Below are 23,587 nucleotides of genomic sequence, written 5' to 3'. Positions count from 1 at the left end.
TGTAAGTAAAGCAAAGAAAAGGAAATTATTTTGAAACAATCGAAACTTTTTAAAAATGAATTAAAAATTACGTATGCATTTGAATGAAATATCTTTCCTCCAGGTATTGAAAATTAAAGATATTTTTCAGCAATTCTTTAGATATTATGCTACAGATATTAAAATTTACTTTACAAATAATAAAAACTTATGTTTACTATCAATGGCTTTGAAAAATTATTTTCCAATATTTGAAATGATGTGCATTTTTTAGAGCTTGCTTAGATAGGTTTCTAAATTAATTATAATAATGCAATTATAAAATTAGCTATTTCAAATTAATAGCTAAATAAAGAAAAAATTAAAATTTCAAAAATATTCATGAACTGTAAAAAAAAGAGAAAAAAATTAGTGTAACTCAACACAAAAAATGAAGGCAATTACAATACACGCAAGTGGTGTAGTGAAACAAAGCAAGATAACTTTTATATCTACGTGTTTCACTAAACCAAGAATGTAGTCGCCACCATTTTTGTTATTAACACCCAAATTTATAACTACCGTAAGATATGATACATTTATCAGTGTGTGATATATATAATATATATAATGTTATTTTTAAGATACAATACAAAGAAAGAATCATTAATTTAAAATACATGTATGCAATATTTCTTAAAATAAATTTACTTGTTAATAAAGCTTACATACAGCACAGCGCACAGTAATATTTTATTACCGTTGTTGAACAGCCGACCCAATTCTGTTTTGGGTTCGCGACTACTAATGTTCAACTCCGTAGTCTTGTAATTTTGAACCCAATCCAGAAGACAAGGGAACCCCTGGATCAAATATTGAGACAAATTTACTTTCGTGGAGGACTTTTGATGAAACAATTCTTTTGATGAAACAAGAATTTTGATGATTCGTTACAAGGAGAGGAAGACCACGAGAACCTCTCATGGTTAGCCTGACTTCAAGGGGACTCTAACCTATAATCCGTCTACCACTGAGGATATTTCACGTCAGCACTGTGGTAGGTGCTGAAGCCGGTACCTACTGCATTCCGCATGCAAGCCGGATGCGGAATTTGTATCGACCAGCCATAGCTGGGATTCGAACCCGGTTCACCTCATTGGAAGGTGAACGCTCTATCCCCTGAGTTAGCCTGGCTCATATGAATACATTTGATAGAAATCGGTTGAATTGCGATATCAAATTTCAAATATACGGCATGTAAAAAGCCGTATATTTGAAATTTGATATCGCAATTAAACCGATTTCTCTCAAATCTATCCCCTGAGCCAGCCTGGCTCATATGAATACATTTGATAGAAATCGGTTGAATTGCGATATCAAATTTCAAATATACGGCATGTAAAAAGCCGTATATTTGAAATTTGATATCGCAATTAAACCGATTTCTCTCAAATCTATCCCCTGAGCCAGCCTGGCTCATATTAATACATTTGATAGAAATCTGTTGAATTGCGATATCAAATTTCAAATATACGGCATGTAAAAAGCCGTATATTTGAAATTTGATATCGCAATTAATATACGGCATGTAAAAAGCCGTATATTTGAAATTTGATATCGCAATTCAACCGATTTCTATCAAATCTATCCCCTGAGCCAGATTGGCTCATATTAATGCATTTGATAGAAATCGGTTGAATTGCGATATCAAATTTCAAATATGCGGCTTTTTTCAAATTTGATAGCTTAGAAACTATTCAACAGATTGTGCTCAAATTTGTGTTTTGCTATTTTAAATTACATTCTTTCAATTGCTGTAAAAATTTGCACATCTTATAATTTAAAATTTTTCGACTATTATTAAATAAAATAATGAGAAATAGTGAATAATTAAATTTATTTTTTCTTGGAATTATCTTTAGATGAATGAGTTTTATATTTGTGTGCGAAATGCTTTTGATTCGCTTAAAAATTTCTCAAGATATCTAATTAAAAAACAAATTAAGATTAGGAGGTCCAAACTTTTCATGACCCTCCTGACCAAATTATTGTGACCACATTTTCTAGATTGCTGCTACACTTCTATATTTTAGGGATCAGAAATCCAAATTTTATGAAAGAAAGGAATGTTTATTTAGTGAAAGTAAGTTTTTGTGTTTGATTCTGTAACTTAAAATGTCATCTAATAACTAATTAGCATATTGCAGTTTAGGTCCTTGAACCATTAAAGATTTAATATTTTTTTTATATTTTGGCTGTCTCTTGGTTAGTCGCCTCAGTCGTGTTTATTGTTTTCCCACGATAATGAAACTAATCTTCATTAATAATTCTCTAAAATTATTATTTTAAAATCAATAATTCTTTAAAATTATTATTTTAAAGCATTAATGAGTGGGTGGGGTCATTTAGTGACCCCACATTAAAATCTATTTTTCTTTAAAATACTACTTCTTCTTAAAGTAATCAACAACATCGGAAATATTAAAAAATGATCGGAAACTCAACCAGAAAAATACTAAAACTCTATAATTGTTTTTTAAATTTAAATATGCACCAATATTTTCCTTTTGAGTCCCTTAATGATTCCTCATGCATAATACGAGGTTTATGCAAAATGAATCTTTAGAAGTTCATCTTATCAAAATTAAGTTAAAGTGTAGCAAGATGCTGTTGCTCGTGGAAAACTCATAATAATCCAAGTACAGCACAATCAAGCAATTTCCTTCGGTACACATTACATACCGGGAGCAGTAAGAAACCCCTTACTACAGTACCTCTATTAATATAATTGATACCTAATACCACGATATCAGTAGAACCTATTTCCGAAATTAAATAAGCATCACTAGTGTCAAAAATTGTACATTTTAACGGTTCCTTGAAGTTGTACACGGTTTGCTCTTTGGTGTAGAAATCTTCCTTTTATTTTAACTATCGTTCATTGGGTACTTGCACTTCAAGAAAAGGAAGACCATTTATACCCACACATGTGACCGATGAGGTCAGTGCCAGCTGATCGTTTATAAGAAAAATGGCGTTTTAAAGTAGAGCTAAGTATCTCCACATAAGTTAGAATGTTAATTAAAGTGAAGTTAGTTAGATACACTGCCGTATGGCACATCGAATTTATTGAAGTGTAATTCTTCCTCTTCTTCGTCTTTTATTTAACTTGTATTTATTTTCTTTTTATGTATTTTATTGTGGCCGTGATATTTTTTTGTTTTGTGTACCTGGCAACTTCGATGCTTAATTATCTAGCTTATAATTTACCTGGCTTCATGCCTGCCTTTGTGTTAAGTAAGAAATATATAGTGGAAGAATTAAAATACTTTATACGAATATAGAATATTTGTATGCGAATATGGAATGTATCATTTAAGAGAACTGATGCTTAACGGGCTTGGCTCACTCTAAATATAATAGAAAGAACAGTTGCTAACGTAAACAAATGCCACGTTTCAACAACCAATCTGGATCAAGATACAGACACTACGTCACCTACAGATATCCCATTTTAAATTATTTACTATTTTTATTTTTATTTTATAGCCGTCGTTGAACAGAAGACCCAATTTTTAAGCTTATAACTACTAATGTTCAACTCTGTCGCCTTGTAATTTTGAACCCACTCCAGAAGACAACGAAACTCCTGGATCAAGTATTAGGAGGAATTTGTCTTCGTGGAAGACTTTTTGATGGAACTAACCCGCATTTGCGTTACATGAAGAGGAAGACCACGAGAACCTCCCACGCTTAGCCTGACTTCAAGGGGACTTTAACCCATGATCCGTCTACCACTGAGGATATTTCACGTCAGCACTGTTGAAGGTGTAAGCCGGAGGCGGAATTCGTATCGACCAGCCATCGCCGGGATTTGAATCTGGTTCATCTCATAGGAAGGCGAACTCTCTAACCCCTGAGCCATCGCGGCTCTAAATTATTTACTATTATAGAAACTGAAAAGTTTATTCATTAAAAGTTGCATTCAAGAGTGTAACTATAAACAAAATATACACGTGGCTTGAGATAACTTTAGAAGACCTCGGTGACGTAGGCAGGTCTATGTTGATCCTTGCGCTTATCTGAGTCAACAAATAAAAAATAATTAAATGAACGTGAAATAAAATCTTTTTAAGATTAAATAAAGTTGTGAGTTAAGAACTGATGTTATTTTTTTAAATACATGGAAAACAGAATCTTTCAGAGTTTACTTCATGATAATCATTCATGTTAAACCTATGAGAAAAATTAATTTTTCAAATTTTGTTCTCTTATGATCTAATTGAAATTTTGAAACTATTACCAGAATCGGGAGCAAAAATTGCCTCTTGTACCTACAGCCTAAAATTCCTAGAACCACCCGTTCTAGAGTAATAGGAGAAACTTTTTATTTTAATAACAGAGAATGAATCAGAAGTTAATATCAAAGTTCAACCTTCAATTATTTGAACAGCTTATTATTTGTTCAGATGTTAGAAAAGATTAATCACAAAATGTATGTTTCGATTTAAAAAGAAGTATAACTGTAATAATTTTTTTATAGATTGTATTTTTATTCGTTTTCTGAAAAATAACTTTTCTTCTGAACTTTTCTACTTAAACACCTGAATAGTTTTTGAATAAAGTTTTGTTTAAAAAAAATTTTTTTTCATGAAAAAATTAATGTCCAAGCTAGAGGCTAAACTATATCACTTGACTATTATCATTCAATCAATTGCCGCAATATTATGGTTGTTTACATTAGATTTATGCGTCTTTTTCACTAAATTTCTTCGAAATGAAATGGTTGGTTGCTACTAGTGATTGATTGAATATTTTATTTTATATCCGTCGTAGAACAGCCGACCCAATTTTTGGGTTTACAACTATTAATGTTCAACTCCGGGGCCTTGTAATTTTGAACCAATCCAGAAGACAAGGAAACTCCTGGATCAGTTACCCCAGAGGCATTGATTTGTTATGAGAGCATGAACGGACTTAGCGACCCGACAGATTTAACGCGCATCAGTCACTATTTACTACACGGGGAGTCTTCGGCCGGCGGGGATCGAACCCACGAACTCTTGGACATGAGTCAAAACTACCAGAATATAGTAAAATTTACCTTGTTTCAGGCTCTATGGGAACGTCACATAGCTAGTTAATTTTTACCGCAGTACTTTGGTAATGTTGATGGAATTTACAATAAAATATAGTTTTATAATATGTGATGAAAATTGGTAAACATGCTAAAATTTGGTATTTTTAACATAGAGAATGCTAAAAATCATTTATTTGATTAAATTTACTTTTTCAGTTTTATATTTTTTACTAAATGTGTGGTAATAAGGACTATAAATTTGAAAACCAAATTTCTCAATAAGTCGTTAATATACGAATAGAAAAGTTACCAAATAAATGGTTTAATTACTGTATATTTGGTTTTGTTGTCAAAATTATTATTATCGTTATTATTTATTTTACCAGACATGCCATTAATATACAAGTACAATATTTTCTTCGTTCGCACATTACGTATTTGACATAATTAGTAAAGTTTTCTGATTTGCTAAATGAACCAATTTAAATGGTTTAATTAACAAATCAGAATATGATTTGTTAATTAACCCATTATTGAACCAATTATTGAATTATCAAATGACATTTGATAACTCAAGGTGATGAAATCAAATAGAGCTCTAAAATAATAATAATAATACATAAATAAATGGACGAAAATAAATAAAAAATATTCCTAAGGTCCTAATTAGAATTACTGTAACTAATGTCATAGTTTCTTCATGCAGTAAGTACATGATACGGCTCCTTAGACTATCTGGGACAGCTATTATTATTATAAGGTTTCAGTAGTTATAGTTCATATATAGTTTTATATATGACCACATCATTCTATTATTTCTGAAAAAGTATCACTGACGTTTTATTGATTTGTTTATTTACACTAAAATAAATGCAATTTATCATTTCAAAGTAAAAAATAGAGCACAAGTCATCATTGAGTTTCATAAACAGAAAAAAAATTGCCTTTAGCAACAAAAGTTATTGGCGAAAAGAAAAACCTTCAATCTAATTAAAAGTCGTTTTCAGTTTACCACTTCAGTTTCAGTTGACCACTTCAGTTTCAGTTGACCATCCAAGTTTTCAGATGACCACTTATATTTAATTTCTGCCCATTGTATGCTCATTAACTAAATGTTTTCTTGAAATTTTTTTTGATTTTTTGGTATTTGAAATTTTCATTTTTAATAGTAATCAATTTTAATTTGTTAATCAAGTTTATCCTACCGACATATGTCTTCCAATTTTGTCTTCTGCAATTGAATCTATATTTGACAAGACACCTAAGTATACAATTTTAAATTTAAATTAAGAAATTTTATCTGACAGAAAATAGCGTTTACTTATCATTTTGATTTTCCATAGTTTATTCCATAGAAAAATTAAATTTTATAGTTTATTTATATACTTAAAATTCGGATATTGTATCTGTCAGCAAAGAAAGTTTATTCATTGCTTTAGATTTTTTTTTTGTTTAAAATCAACTGCCAAGAAGATCAATGTCAATAAACTTTTATTATTTTATGAGTACGTAATTCATGATTGGATTGCATTTCAACATCACATTTAAGATTAATTTAAATAAAACTAAATAGATTTTGTGATGTTAAAAACACATAAATCTGAACATAAAATTTAGGATGATTTATAAAAGGATGATACTCTTTGCAATTTATGTAGAATACATACTTGGAAAGTACCGTAGTAAGTCTTCTAACATATTTTATTTATTCATTTTTTTCAAAGATATTTCTTTTATATTCGTTTATTGAGATAATTTTTTTTCAAATGGTTTCCCCCAAAATGCTTTACCTAATGTATAATTAATATATTTAAACTTTCTGTAAAGATTTTTTTTAACTCAAAACGTTTAAGTAGTGTTCTAAGTTTAATTTTACGAATCTCAATTTTATCAGCAGTCAAAAACTTCGTTGCTCTCCTACTTGCCAGACATAGTTACGATTATATCGTTACTGTATAATATTGAACATATATAATACAAAATAAAAGAGATTTTTTAAATAACACTTCATGAACAAGTTTTAAATTAAATATATTGTATGTTACTGTCCAAGTATTATGAGAACTCCTTTCGACTGAAAGTGTAAGGTTGTCTGTTGCTATGGAATCGATTAATAATTGAAGAAAAGACGTAACTCTCCCTACCTAAATAACTTATTATAAAACGATTAACCCCACATCTTCAAATTGAATTACATTCGTAGCTACTGTAACTCCACTTGAGGTTGATGTCTAGAGGAGATTTCGTGATAGCCAAACAGTAGGTGAATTTTATAGTTACAGTCCGCAAAAGAAATCCGGTTCTCGGAATAAAAATATTTAAAATTTGAAATCTTGAAAATTTAAGTATAAAACATTTAAAAAAATTTAAAACTTTTTAAAACCATCATAATGATTATTAAATAAATTATTTTTATTATTAATTCAGCTCATTAAGGAAACCTCAAAAATATTTCAGACATGTCTGTTTTGTAATAAATTGAATCACGCCACTGTTGAGAATTCCGTCGTTCGCTAACTTTCGTGGTTTCCTGTTAGTGTAATGTACATGTAAAATTCCTGGAGTATTACGAGACAATTAATTTAAAGGGTGCTTACTAGTGAAATTATTAAAATAATTGCTTGTTATTGAAATGATTTCATTTAAGTTTTTCTGTTATTTGAGTTCAACTGTTGCGTTACATATCGATTTGTAAGATGGTATTTTTTTCAAGGCTTTTGTGATGCAGGATTTTTTGCCACAATACTCAAAATTATACGTTTTTTAAGATTTTTAGTTTTACCTTTAATTAAAATATGGTAAAAATATGCTTGGTTGTAACTAAAATGAATTGGATCATCAATATTAATTTTGTTTTTTCAGCATTTTGTACTATTTTTGAAATATGAGCAATGAGCCTTAACATCAGATAATGGCGTCATCAGCGGCATTATCAAAAGGCTTGTAGCAACTTAATTATAACTAAACAGCACATCTGTGTCAGGCTAATTAAATATTACATTGTTTCAATGATTAATAGTACAAATTATTCACTATATGCATAGGATAAAACAACTTAAATACTTATGTAAACAATATTAATGAGTTATGTAAACGATATTGTAAACAATGATTTAATATGTAGAGAAGATATATTAAACTCTGATTTGTTTTTGCACTGCATGAAGGATATATGAAACAATGATTCCCTATGTAATGATGATACTTGTTTTATATATCAAATTTATCTTCATGTCTGAAAATTTTGATATCTTGTTAAAACTATTATTTTTATTACAATCTTTTGGGAATTGTCTTAAATTTTTTAAATTTGCGTGGGGATATGCTAATCGTATTTAATATTTATTGTTTTTTTTATTTGAAGCAAATAAACGAAGTTCTTTTTTTCTCTCATATTTTATGCATGCAAATACTGCGTGAAATAACATATTCATATCTATTTCAGAAAAATCTCTAAATAAATCTTTCAACAATGTTCCGTTGTACAGCAATTTTAGTTTTTGTTGGATTGGCGCTTGTATTGGTAGCCGCAGAAGAAGGTAATTACTTTTTTAAAATTTTTTTTGCTAAATTTTATATTCCAATTAATCTTTAATAGCAGAAAACTGTGGTCATATATTCTAGTTAACAATATGGATAATTAGTTTTTCTCATTGGTGTTACTATTATATTTATACTTTGGCAAATAAGTAACTTGTTTTTGAAAACAATTTTTACCAAGTATAAAATTTCAATAAACTTTTCAAAACAAATTTAATCGTTTTGAAATGAAAAACATTTGATTTTGAGTTTATTTGATAACTTATATAAATTTTAATGAATCTTTTAATTTTATTTCAATTAATTAAGGGTTTGATTTCATTATTATTTTTTAATTAAGAGCATTAGACTATATAGTGATATATTCAATTGCCTATATTTTGTTGAGTATCATTATTTTGGAACAAATAATATTTTTTCAACATTTAATGATAACATATTTCTCTAACCTGAATGAAGTAATGACTATGTCCTCGATTTTAAAATTTTTGATTATTTGTTGATAATTTTTAGCTTTTAGTTTAGATTATGACAAACGGCCTTGAAACCAAATAAACAAATCCTCAAGGGAACCTAACTGACACCATCCTTGATGTTTTATCAGAGAAATTCCTTAACGGAAGGTCTACAGTTATTCTTTTCTTTTAATCCTCTCCTAGTCTTCGACTTCCTTTCAGTCAACGAACTCGGGGATCTTGTCTGACTCCGACAGACAGAGAGGATAAGCAACAATAACTACAACAACACCTTCTGTTAAAGAATTTCGATTCAATTCCAAATAGAAAGAGATAAATAAGAGAAAATTAACACAGAACTCGTAGCATGCAGTTCCCCCAGAAAACTTTTGGTGACGTGAGAAAACCAAATCTAATACCAAAATGACTTTCAAGTGATAGATTTGATATTCTATTAGATTTTCATGTTTCAAATCGACAATCGAAGCTATTCAGAATGGTAGGACTAACTTTGTCGCCACTAAGCGAGTGTAAATCTTATGTGCTGCAATGAATCTCAATCTTATCAAATCTTATGTGCTGCAATGTGGTGGCTCAGGGGATAGAGCACTTACCTCACATTAAGGTTAGCAGGTTCGAATCACAGCGATGGCTGGGGGATACGAATTTTGCATCCAGCTAGCACTGACCACAGTGCTGATGTAAAATATCCTCAGTGGCGTATGCGGCAAAGGTGTCCCTTATACCGATAGTGGAGAGTTGGGATCACGAGTTCCAACATCGCAGTCGATAACAATACTCAACAAAAATTATCTCAAATATATCATGGTTAAGAGTTTTTTTTTTATTGTGGTGTAGTTGTTTGGACAAAGGTCTATCAGCACAGGTTCTGCCACGTCACCTGGTCATGTTCAAAATTTCGCAATTTACCATGATCGTTAAGAAGATAGAACCTTGGAAAGCTAGGCTGTTTTTTAGCCATTATTTGATGATATACGCGAGTACTTGGACAAAGAGCCTTAAGCATGGTAAGTTTTAAACCAGCATTACACTTGATGAATATAGTATCTTCACCTATCAGATTAACCTGTTCTGCACCAGCGAACCATGCTGAAGACCAGCCCTCAATTATTCGAAATTATAACGAATTTGTTATAGCGGACAGCCATATAATATTGCTCAAAAATTGAAACAAAACGTTTCAAATAGAAATCACGTCCGAGTGATCATTCTTCGTCCATGTGAACTGTTGTTGTCAAAAATAATCGGCTGATATGATATCGTAGGTAGTGAAATGAGAGTTGTGTGATCACAGTTCTGACCATTTAAAGAACAAATCATCACATTGAAAATTTTTCCTGATAAAACAAGGATATATTCCAACTTATTATTCCAAGGATATATTCCAATTGCCCCAATATTCAGCACACATGGAGACTTATTTCCTGGTGGTCGGCTCTCACAGTAAATATTTCAATACTTAGCATATAGCCCCTTCTAGATCCGTCAGCTGACAGTAAATATGCCTGAAACTTCTATGAAGTCAACAGAACTCCTCTCACCATTCTTTCAGGAGCACTGTCAATAATTTTGATTATAGGGTAATTATATTTCAAGTAGATGTGTAGAGTAAACACTTAGAACGGATTTTGATTCGGATTAGAGAGCGAAGTACCGATCTACTACTAGAAGAACTACTCCAGACACCAGACTTACATGTTGTTTGATATTATGGTAGTATTGTAATTAATTCACTTCAAACAGTTGCATGAGGATTCCATTCGCAAACCGTTTCACATTGCTTTAGGTTGGGTAGACATACCATTTCTTCAAATCACAAACTCAAATTTTCTCGTGAAAAGGGTTGGGTTTCATGAAAACTAGAAATATCTAAAACTACCTTCTTGAAAATGCCCATATTTTATTTCCATAGCACCATACAGCCCCCCAGTCTCGGTAGTGAGAAGAGTGATTTTGATTCAACAGACCATCCCCTTGCGCACTGTGCTCCTAAGTTTTGTTAATTCTAATGGGAAAGACTTAATTAGCATCTAAATTTGAAGTCTTGATTTTTCTTTATTTTGTTAATATCAATGGGAATGACTTAATTAGCATCTCAACTTGAAAAGTTCAATAGCTTTGCTCTTTTTTTCTTTATTTTTGTTAATATCAATGGGAATGACTTAATTAGCATCTAAATTAGAAAAGTTCTATAGCTTGCTCTTTTTTTCCTTATTTTTGTTAACATCAATGGGAATGACTAAATTAGCATCTAAATTTGAAAAGTCTTGAAAAGTTCAATAGCTTGCTTTTTCTTTCTTTATTTTTGTTAATATCAATGAAAATGACTTAACTAGCATCTTAATAAGAAAAGTCTTACAACTATGGTTCTATGGTTACAATTTATTTAAGAAATTATCCATTTATTATTAATTCTTAATCAACGATACAGCTAATTATTAGAGAGTACTAAAATTCTCTATTTTGACTCACCGAAGTGTTAATAAAAATCTTTATTTACATTTTTCTACCAAACGGTAGAAACTGAATATCTGTTACGTTTTCGTGACTTATCATGTAATTTAAACGAAGTTAACTTTTTAAATATAATTTTGCCTATTTTTCCATTCCTGAGGTACCAGAACACAGCATTTTATGCTGAAATTTACCATGTTAGTTAACGTTAAGGATTAGATATTTTTCCCATGGTCAGCGTAGCATCCCTGGGATCACCAGCGTTAAGAAGTAAATTTTGGCAGTGAGCAATGACCTGTGCGATAACAATCAAGTTCAGACTCGATTATTCATATTTATTATCTAACTAATAAATAGATATATTTCATGTAATAAATAAATAAATAAATGGATAAATATATGCATAAAAAAACACATTTTGTAGTAAAATTAGAGTCTAAGCAATTTAACAGTTTGTTAGAATTAAACGGCATTGTTATTTATATTCGTTTTTGTTAAAAAAAAAAAAACATCTTTTATTTTTATTATTTTAGAGACGTGTGAATATGCAGGAAAAACATACAAAAAGGGGGAATCATTTCCAATGGAAATAGAAGATGGATGTGGAATAAGTACTTGCCTAGGAAAAGGTTCAATAGCTGGCAAAGGGTAAGTTTAAAATAATAATTTTTAATAACTGCAATAAGTCATTAAATTATAATGCCATTATAATCAACTAATTATTTATTATAATTGGCCAAAAATAACAAATTATTAATTATAATTTTCAAAATGCAGTTATAAATTAAACAGTAATTGTAACTAATTTTAAAATGTAGTAATTAAGACTTTTTTTAATCATTAATCATTATAAATTTTTAAAACTAATTATTAACCTTCATTGTAAAATTTAAGTTTTTATTTATTATGTTTTATACAAATTAATAATTTATTACAGCACTTTTCTTTATCAGCTACTTATTGTAATTTTTACTCACTAAATAATTATTATTGTTATAAATCAATGACTTACAATTTTCACATATTATATATAATCTTAACACTTTGATGAATATTAGCAACTAATCATTACTAATTATAAGTTCTAAAAAATTAATTAAATATAATGCGATTATAATTAACTAATTATTTGTTATAATATCCCTAAAATATTAAATAATTTATAATTTTCAAAAACTCATTATAAGTTAAACTAGACTAATAATTAATTATAAAATAGAGAAATTAGGAATTTTTTTGTAATTCATCTTAACTAATAAATTTTTAACATAAATTTATTATAAAAACTAATTATTCGCTTTCATTGTAAAGTCTAAGTCATTATTTATTATATTTTATACCAATCAATAATTTATTATAACAATTTCAGCTTTGTCATTTATTTACTGTAATTTTTACCCACTAAATAATTATTAGTAATAATGTTAATAAACATAGCTTACACCAAATAATGTTATTTAAAAATAGCTTACAATTTTTACAAATTATACATAATTTTAAAACTTTATTAATTATTTAATAAACTTTAATAACTAATCATTACTAATTATAAACTTTTAATAATTAATTACTTATAAATTTTTAATATTTTTAATAAATTGCTCAAAGCAAATGACTCATAAGTTTTTAGTAATTGAATGGGAGTTCAGTAAGTTGAGAGTTAAAAATCAGTAATTTTACAATATTTTGTTAAGGAATTTTTAAGGCAGATTTTCAAATTATTAAAAGGAAGTTGGGCTTTACATTTCCGAGAAAACATTATTTGCTAAATAGAAAAAAAATGCAGCAGCTACAATATTTAAGTTTGTTATTTAGGTTACGATTTTCAATGTCTAAACAACGTTTTTTAAAGGCCCGATAATAATGTAGTCAGCGTAAATGAATAAAATTACATTAATAAAAATTAAATAAATACGAAATTAAAGCATTCTCGCAACAGTCCATTTTGAGTCAGGGAGATCATAGAGTTTAAGATTCTAAAATTTGTGACCAGTGACATGATTTCAGGCAATGCGGTCAGCATTACGCGCACGCCACATTTACTTCCTCGACAAGCTCGTACGCTTCGATTTAAAGTTTAGTGTGATTCAAGTGTTTTCTGGGGATAATTATTCATCTTATTCTTCCCCAGTTATTCACAATGACAACTCAGTGTCTAAACCTCGGAGTCAACAAAAATCGTGTGTCAACAAAAATCGTGTGTCAACAAAATAAATAAATTGAAATCAAATTAATAAATAAAGGAAATGTCTCAGAACATAGTTGTCTCCTTCAATTTTTAATTTTCAGAAAGTATCAGAGCGTTTTAAATTATATAGATATATATTAAAAAAAAATGGAAATGTTACACTGGTAAACGAGAAAGAAAATCAAATAAATATACTTTAAAAATGAATATTAAATAAAATTGTAAGAAATAAAATTTTAATAAAAAATAAATAAATAAAAACATATTTCAAAAATTAATTTCTTCACCTTTTGCTTTGCTTGAGAAATAGTGAGGGAGTTAAAAATCATAATTATAAAACCAAATAAAGTTACTACTATTTAAGGGATAAAATAATCATATAAATAAAATTAAAAATTTGAAGTAGAAATAAAACAAATAAAAAATTATATTAAATAAATATCCTACTGCAAAAGGTAATTTTCTCTTTTTGTTTTATGTAAGAAATATTAAGAGAGTAAAAAATTATGACGTAAAAAAAGGTGGAAGCCATTTCAGTTTATATCATAAAACAATCAAATAAATAAAATCGATAAGCAAAATAGGAAATAATAAAATAAATCAAATAAATATAAATACATTAAAATTATAAATTATTAAAATTAGTAAAACTTAATTAACATTATGATGAAATTTATTATAATCAATTAAAGTTAATTAAAGTTAATTAAAATTATAATAAAATTAATTATAATAAAATTAAATAAAAATCTTATTTCAAAAGAAAAGTGTGTCATCCGTTCTTGGACTCAATGAAATGGTGAGGGCGTAAAAAATATATCTTAATATAGCTCAATTTATATCTTGAACTATTTTTTAAAAATTTTTTTCGAAAAGATTAATTTTGATATATTTTTAGCTATTAAAGTTTTTTTAAATTTATTTTCAGGTGCGGAACATTTCAACTTCTCCCTGAATCTAAATGCAGGAGAGTACAAGGACAGGGAAAATATCCTGATTGCTGTGAGCGACCAGTCTGCCCTGGAGATCCAGATTACTAAAAAAATAAATAAATAATTTTTAATACAGAACTCTAATATATAGAACTCTAATTTTACATTAACATGCATGTAGTTTAATTCACAAACGTATTAAAATGCTATTAGTTTTCAAGCACAAACACGCAATATAGTCAAATTACAATTCTATAGTTGTCTGGTTTGCTTTAATTATGCAACGTTACGTTAATAATATGTTAATGAAAAAATTTGTAAATTTCTTTGATGCTAGCCATTTATGTAGCTCAATAAATATGCTGTATATGCTTAAAATTAAAGCATGATTAATAACATAAATTTGATATGTATTATTTTGTGTTGTATTTATTGAATTAATATTAAAAAGGCTAAGTACATATTTTATTTTATTTTATTGTTGGTGTTAAGCAGCTTTTTTTTTTTTGAAATTCTGTAGCCTTGTAATTCTGAACCATAAACACCAGGAAATCCAAGAAAAATATAGACGCAATGTATTTTATGTAGCTACGAAATTGCAATATCAATATTCCCCTTCAAATAGAAGAATATAGCACATATTCTTAATATATTAAATAGGCCTATAAAGTCTCATTTTGATTTTGAATTTATAATTACCTATAATTTTTAAATTTGGCCTCAATTATTGTTATAACATACTTGAAAACAAAGCTGAACAGCAGAATTTCAGTCGAATTAGCTTGCGTAAAAGATAGACTAATTTTAATATGAATATTATTTTTGTAATAGCTCATATTCAAAATACACATAATGGGCTATATGTTCTCTTAATATTAAGCACTTATTTTGTAACTTAATCAGATATGTTTATATAACATACTCAACTACCAAACCTAGCCGATAAATTATAGACTATTAAGAGCCGCACAGTGGGATCTAACAGAGAGCGCCCTATACAAACTCGGGGTCATGGCTTAGAAGCTTTATATCCAATAGAGTTTTGCGAAAAACAAAAGTTTTCGTTAATTAAGAAGCAAACACGATAAATTTTGTCACATTCCGGTAGTTTTTGACATATTTTTTCCTCGATGTAAAATTAAAATTTTTTTTACCTTCGTTATCTCTCATCTGCCTGTATAGTGCTACTCAAGATTCATAAAACCAAACCCTTCTTGACTGCTGTAACGTACTTGTAAAGAATTTTTTAATCTTTTATACCATTAAATAACTCTGTTGCTTAAGGGTTATTGGTCTAGAATAAAAAGTTCTCCGATGACACGCATTGGAATTTTAAACAGAAATCTACAATAGTTATTCACATTTTATTAGAACAGTTCAAAAATTTTTCTATTTGCCAGAAACTTTTTGACATTTAGCATTGGTTCTCAAAATAAGGTAATTCGAATCAAAAATTGCTTCATTTTGATACTGGCAGTCATTAAATAGCTATAAAAAGCTTAAAAAACTTATTTAAGATGTAATTAAGAATTTTTTTTGTTCGATGCAAAGATTATAAGCAATGCCATATTTGAAACACTATTTTATGAGTATGTTCCTAATGATATGTATTTGTTCATGCATCTAACATTATATTTAACGATTCATTTGAATAAAATTGAATTGGTTTTTATGGTACAAGAAGCGAACATAAAAATTAAACATAAAAATTGAGTGCTTTTTATAGAAATATGGTATTTTTTCTTTTTGGGTACTTCTGAAAGGATATTTTGAAGAAAAGTTTAGTAAGTTTTATAATGCTTTTTCTTATCTTTTTTCTTATTTTTTTTTAAAATAGATTTATTTTAATTTCATGTATAGAAATCAGCTTTTTACTCTATTTTAGATTTGTCTAAAGTTTAAATTATGAACAAAAGTGGATTCGGTCTTAAAGTTTAACTGATGTTTTAATATTTGTTTAATTATGTTTATTTCCCTTTTCTGGTATTCGTTCCTGTTTCCGTAAAATGGGGCTATCTAAGATGGCTATCTAAGATGGCCCGGCTATCTAAGATGTGAAGACCTGTGAGAGCTAAGCTGTTCGACGCAGAAACTGCTAGATTTAATCAACACATTCATTGTTTAGTTGCTTACAACAAATTTTTCTTGAGTCACGATGACTCAGGGGTTAGAGCGTTCGCCTTCAAATAACGTGAACCGGGTTCGAATCTCCCGCGATGGCTGCTCGAAACGGATCCGCATTCGGTTTGCACCGACCACAGTGGTAAACGGATCATGGGTTAGAGTCCTTTTGTCGTCAGGCTAACCATGGGAGGTTCTCACGGTCTTCCTCTCTATATAACGCAAATGCGAGTTGGATCCTTTAAAAAGTGTCCTCCAAGAAGGCAAATTTCTCCCAACACTTGATCTAGGTGTTTCCTTGTCTTTTGGATTAGGTTCAAAATTTAAGGGCTACAAAGTTGAATATTAATAGTCATAAACCCAAAAAATTGTTCAATAACAGTTATAAAATAAAATATATATTAGTCTTCAAAATTTTATTAATGTAGTACTTCCTTATAAATGAAAAAAGTAGAGTCACCCGTCCAGTTGCATATGTTTACTTTATCGATTATTTAGAAAGACTAGAACTTCAGTGAAAAAGTAGCAGATTATTTAATTTTATTAGACAATTTAGGAATATTATGTGCGAAATTCACATACGAAGAAATTATCTTCGCCCTCCACTCAACTAAACTTCCGTGGGCCCTAGAAAAAATACTTTGTGTATTGAATCAATCTTTTTTTTTTGTTTAGTTATAAAATATATCACTGCAATATAAACAATCCTCATCTGATGCATTTTTATCATCTCCATTGGAATGAATCAAGGGTTTTGGTTTATTTATTTATGTAATTTTTTTTTGTTAATAAAACTGTTTTGTTATGTAAGTTGTTCATACACTTGTCTTTTCTCTTTTTGGTCATTTTGCTTTGAAGTTTTCCATTTTTTTAATTATTTTTTTATTCACCTTAAGAATTTTTCTCTTCCTCGATAGTAATTTTCTTTAAATATTCTTTTTTCTTTTTTTAATCCGGAGAATTACCTTTATATGGTGATGGTAATACGGTAATTACCTTTATAGGGTGATTGTCTTACCACAAACTTTTTTCTTATTTATTTACTTTACTTTCCCACCTTCCGAAAACATTCTAAATTCATATTTAACGTTGTTTTTCTTTTTTTTCCCTGCAAATGAAGTAAATAAACATCAACTCCTCATTGTTACTCAAATTCAATGCTCAAAAGCAATTGTATTGAATTGTATGAAAAAACATATTTGTATCTATTTCAGAAATATCTTAAAATAATTAAATCGATCAACAATGTTCCGTTGTACCACACTTTTAGTTTTTGTTGGATTAACCTTGATACTAATAACTTTTTTTTATTTAAAATTATCAATTTCTTTCCCACCTTTCAAAAGCATTCTAAATTCAAATTTAACATTGTTTTTTTCCCCCTACAAATGAAGTAAATAAACATCAAGTCCTCATTGTTACTCAAATTCAAAGCTCAAAAGCAATTGTATTGAATTGTATGAAAAAACATATTTGTATCTATTTCAGAAATATCTTAAAATATTTAAATCGATCAACAATGTTCCGTTGTACCACACTTTTAGTTTTTGTTGGATTGGCACTTGTTTTGGTAACTGCAGAAGAAGGTAATAATTTTTTTATGAATTTACATTTGTGTAAATGCTTACTCTTATGTGCATTCCAAATAAGTTTTATTCAAAGAAAAATCTCGACGTCTGTTTTAACTTAAATAGATAAATATTGTTTCATAAGTTTGGTAATTCGATCTACACTTCCGCATTTTTTCTTTTTTTTAAAAAAGTAGTTTGTACCCAAAATAAATTTAAATAATTTTTCAAATCAAATTTAACCATTCTGAATCGAAAAAAAAACCTTTTGATTCTACTGTATTTGATAACTTATGATCTTATTTAAGAATCTTAAAAGAGTCCTTTTTAATTAATTAAGATTTAATTTCATTATTATTTCTTTATTTGAAAAAAATTAGATACATTATTGATTCATTCAAATGACCGTTTTTGATTAACGCCTGCTAATTTGGTACATAAAGTTATTATTATTTTGTAATATTCAATAGATAATTTTCAAAAATAATGATTAAATCTTCTATTCATGGGATTATCTGTAAATAGTTTCTGTTTCAAATTTATATTTCGACTAACGGAGTTAAAATCATAAAAAGAAAAAATATATATCCCGAAAGCTTAACTGTCTCCGTCACCGACGTTTGCTCTTTAAAATTAATAAACCTGAAAAATTTAAAGTAAAGCAAGATTTCGATCGGAGCCCTGAGGGCAATAGAAAAAGAGGAAGGCCTAACTACTTGGCACAGGACTATTGTAAACCAATTGAAAACAATAGGAAAGACAAGGAAAGAGGCAAAATATCTAAATGAGATGGAAAGCTATGAAAGAAGCCCTATGCTAGTGAAAAAGAACATGTATGCATAAATAAATAAATTAATAAATAACAAAAACACATTGCACAGTTAAATTAACGCCTACAAGTCTAAATATTTTAATAGTTGACTTGAAGTAATACTTTATTTTTTTTTTCAAAGAAAAACTTCTTTTTGACATAATTTCAGAAACATGAGAGTATGGAGGAAAAACTTACAAGAAGCAGGAAAAATTTCCAATGGAAGAAAAGAATGGGTGTGGACTTAGTACTTGCGTAGGAAAAGATGCAATAATTTCAGTTGGGTAAGTTTAAAATTATTTTTTTAATAAACTTCAAATATTTACTAATTATAATTTTAAAAAAATAAGTAGCCATTTAATATGATTCTTCCGAACTAATGAAGCATTAATTATAATCAGCAGAAATTATTTCATTGATTTTTTCCATTGTAAAAATTAATTAGTAATTTTCTATAATTTGCCCTAAGTACTTATTATAAGCGTTCCGACTTCTTCAATTATTAATTATATTATTTAATCCCTAAATAATTAAATATAATTTTCCTTAACTGAATTGCTAGTTATAATTTTATTGAATTGCTACAATAATAAATTTCAAGAAATAATTAATTATTAGTTGAACGTTTTAATAATTAGGTAAACATTAATTTTTAATTATAAATTTTTAATTTTTGAATTAAGTTTTAAAAATTCCTTTTAAATAAATGATTTATTAGTTTTTTATCTGTAAAAAAGGTCTTTGGTAAGTACTGCTTGTTTTGAAAAGCAGTAATTTTAAGACTATGCTTAAAGAATTCTTAATAAAATTTTAAATTTTTCTTTGTACATAAAAAAGGAAGTTGAACTTTATATTTCTGTGAAGCAGTACCTGTCAAAATTAAGTAATAATTTAAATAATTTAGTTTGTTATTCATGTAATGATTTTTAATGACGAAATTCTGTTTTCGATAGACGCTATAACATTTCTGTGTGAATGTATGAAACTATGTAAATGAAAATTAAAGGAATAGAAAAAAAGAACCTTATCTTAATAGCATTTTGTATTCACTCCGACTCAATAAGTTGGTAATCAATAATCTGAAAGTGTAGGACAGGGAATCGAATCCCAGTCCTTCACATAGACAGCTCAATTCCTTAACTATTAAAAATCTAGAATTAGCGATATAAATAAATTAAAATCAAGTAATTAAACAAAAATTCTTCTTAAAAACATTATTGTCTTATCCATTGTCAGATTTCAGAAACGATCAAAGCGTTAAAAAAGTCATATTATGAAGCACTGGAAAAGTTATTCCAATTTAGGGGACAGAAAAATGAATGAATACACAGTAAAATATTGTATATAATAAATAAAATTAGAATCAAAAATCATGGTACAAAAATTATAATAAAAAGTTATATACATCAATAAAAATATTTCATAAGAGGAAAATATTTTGGTTTAAATAAATATTATTTTTATGCTTTCGGAAAGATTTATTTCGGATATTATTTATCTAATAATCAAGTATTTTTTTTTTTAGCTGTGGAGAATTTCAACATTCTCCTGAATCCAAATGCAGGAGAGTAGAAGGACAAGGAAAATATCCTGATTGCTGTGATCGACCCGTCTGTCCCGGTGACCCTGATTTCTAAAAGAAATAACATAACATTTTTGAACTATTGAAAAAGAAAATTAAAATTGGCATGATATGAGTTATTTATGTACTTCAGTAAATACTGTTCTTGGCACTTAAAATAAATATATGAAGGTTTATATTGTGTTGTATTTATTTAAAGAGTATGAAAAATACCAAGTATATACTTTGCTGCATTTATTGCCGGCGCAGAATAGCTGAATTTGTATTTCATTTACCTTGCCCTTTAATTTTGAACTTGAGAGACATGGAAACTCTTAGGTTAGCATTACAAAAATGGGAGACATTTTAACAGAGCTGACCTACATTTGTGTTAGATGAAAATCCCTGAAACCACCAACGGTTAGACCGATGACAAGGAGATTTCAACCCATTAGATGGGTACATTTGGGAATATTTTTACTATGGTCGATGCAAATCGGGAGAAGTGCGTGAATCGACCAGTCATCGAGAGTTAAACCTGGTCTACTCATTAGAAGGCATGTGCTCTATCCTCTAAACCATCGCAGGTTACAAAATTTAGATTCATGAGATAGTAGGTTCATGAGATTAGGCTCATGAGATTGACATAGTAGTGTTCCGTAATGATTGCTCTTAGTATATATTTTAGAATACTTGATAAAAATGAGGTCATTAAGAATGCACATTGGGGAATTTCATCGCGAAAAGCATAAAGCGCCATCAAAATAAAAAAGATCATTACTGAGGAAGGCTTAACATTAAATATCTAAACCTGTTTGATTACTGGAGAATGCAGAGAGGATTTAAAAGCATTAAACTTTCCAGACTGACCTGATTTGGGTATTCTAAAACAGTGGTGCATACTAGGTGTTCCACATGGGTTGTGTGAAATTATGGCATGAATTTTGAAAATTCAGACTTCATTTAACCAATTACGATTTTTGAATCCTGTAAATTATTTTTTTAATATTTTTATACAGTTTTTAATTTAATAATTTATTAATTACTGATTATTAATTACTGATTATCAATTATAAATTTATAATTTTTTAAACATATTATTAGTTATGAGTTATTAATTATAAATGTTTAATTTTTTAATTATTGATAAAGTTAATTTTTTTATTATTTCTCTAAAATAAAAGAAAGCAAAATTCAACAATTAAGAATTATATTTATCTGACAATCGCTTTAAACTTTTATAGCAGATTTTTTTTTCTTTTTTAATCATTTAAAGGAAATTTACAATTCAGATTATTTTATTCATTGACTCAAGCACCAAAACAAATTTTCAACTAATATGCTGCTCCAAACCATTGAGAAGTAAATTGTCTAACATAAAACTTAAAATTTTAGAACAGAATTGATAAAAACATGAAAATTTCGATATTATCAAGTGTCTTTTTTGAGTAATATATTCATCATAAATAATGAATTTTATTTATAAAGTCGGTGTTCTATCAAACGATCATTTAGGGTTCTACAGCTGAAGACACAATTTAATAAAAGTGTTATCAAGGTAAAACTCGGACCTTTCGAACTACATCATCGCGTTCTACCACTAGACCACGCCTTCTGGTTGTACAGAATTAAATGATTCTAAATTTTTTCTATGGATATGTTGTATAGGGAATATTGATATTGCGATGAGGCGTCCTTTTGCCAAATCCAATTTGCCTATAATTTTGAGACTTGGTGTATTGGAACAGTATATCTGACTAAGTTATAAATTTCTTACTAATTTCTTACGCAAGTTTCAAATTTCTTATAAAAACCTAATGATGTTGAAACCTAAATATTTTTGTTTCCCTAAATTAAAGGTTAAAATTACCTGTGCAGTTATTATTACGTTTTTGATTTTGTTTGATTTCTAAATTAAGAGTTTATGAGGATTTTTTTAAAAATTATTATTATTAGAATAACGTAATTCAACGTTTCATTTTAAAATAAGTTATTTGAATCGGTGTCTGATCTTATTAATCGTTTTACAATTCTTATATTTTGGTGCAAATTACATTGTGAATTATGGTTAACGAGATATGCATGAGTGCAAAAATTATATTTAAAATACATCCTTCCGTTTGGTAAGAAAAAATTTCGAAGTACAAATGTTAACTCACTAAATTTGTTATAACGATATTCTTTTAATTTTAAATATTATTTACCGTCCGTTTGGTAAGAAAAAATTTCGAAGTACAAATGTTAATTCACTAAATTTGTCATAACGATATTCTTTTAATTTTAAATATTATTTACCGTCCGTTTGGTAAGAAATAATTTCGAAGTACAAATGTTAACTCACTAAATTTGTTATGACGATATTCTTTTAATTTTAAATATTATTATCCGTCCGTTTGGTAAGAAAAAATTTCGAAGTACAAATGTTAACTCCCTAAATTTGTTATAACGATATTCTTTTAACTAGGAGGCTCCGCCCCCTGCTCGCTTACGCTCGCCAACCCCCGAGAATTGCTACACAATCCTATGTAGTTCACGCCGTGAACCATGCCTCGCTGCGCTCGCTCGCCAATGAACACAATGCTCTAGCACAAAGACATAGTATATTATCATCAAAGACACAGTATTTTATCATCAAAGACATAGTATTGTACTTATGTAGAAGAATTCTATCAATGTTCTTATTGTCAAAAAGTATATTAGCTATTTAGATTGTACATGGTGAAAAAATCAAAACATTAGCTAAATAAGAAACATATTAGCAAAATAAAATAAATTATCAAATATCACTAATATTCCGCATTTTAAAGCGTGAAAATTCAATGCATAAATAAACGCGAAATATAAAAAAATTCAATGCATTCAATACAAACACTTAAACGTAAACAAATTGGAAGTATC

The 23,587-nt window shown here is 28.3% G+C and overlaps 1 protein-coding gene and 1 long non-coding RNA gene across 2 annotated transcripts; both read left to right on the top strand.

Annotated features, from left to right (window-relative positions):
* Nucleotides 1-6,586: 6,586 nt before the first annotated feature.
* On the top strand, nt 6,587-15,030 carry LOC107450676 (venom peptide MmKTx1-like). The gene is made up of 4 exons (XM_016066528.3): nt 6,587-6,720; nt 8,484-8,577; nt 12,042-12,156; nt 14,625-15,030. Exons 2-4 carry the CDS (start codon nt 8,511-8,513, stop codon nt 14,734-14,736), a joined length of 294 nt encoding a protein of 97 aa, XP_015922014.1. The 5' UTR covers nt 6,587-6,720; nt 8,484-8,510; the 3' UTR covers nt 14,737-15,030.
* A 1,388-nt stretch (nt 15,031-16,418) lies between these two features.
* On the top strand, nt 16,419-20,886 carry LOC139426329 (uncharacterized). Its single transcript, XR_011637571.1, has 3 exons — nt 16,419-18,335; nt 19,298-19,412; nt 20,654-20,886. It is a non-coding gene; the product is annotated as an uncharacterized lncRNA (long non-coding RNA).
* The last annotated feature ends 2,701 nt before the right edge of the window (nt 20,887-23,587 follow it).

Source organism: Parasteatoda tepidariorum, chromosome 8, assembly GCF_043381705.1.
Source record: "Parasteatoda tepidariorum isolate YZ-2023 chromosome 8, CAS_Ptep_4.0, whole genome shotgun sequence".
In the NCBI taxonomy this organism is placed as follows: domain Eukaryota; kingdom Metazoa; phylum Arthropoda; class Arachnida; order Araneae; family Theridiidae; genus Parasteatoda; species Parasteatoda tepidariorum.
The sequence above is the reverse complement of the archived record's forward strand: the minus strand, read 5'-3'. Positions and strand labels throughout refer to the sequence as shown.

Coding starts and splice junctions, on each gene's coding strand:
- LOC107450676 (XM_016066528.3), top strand. CDS start 8,511: ATGTTCCGTTGTACAGCAATTTTAGTTTTTGTTGGATTGGCGCTTGTA. Junction 8,578..12,041: donor ATTGGTAGCCGCAGAAGAAG/GTAATTACTTTT, acceptor TTATTATTTTAG/AGACGTGTGAATATGCAGGA. Junction 12,157..14,624: donor GGTTCAATAGCTGGCAAAGG/GTAAGTTTAAAA, acceptor ATTTATTTTCAG/GTGCGGAACATTTCAACTTC.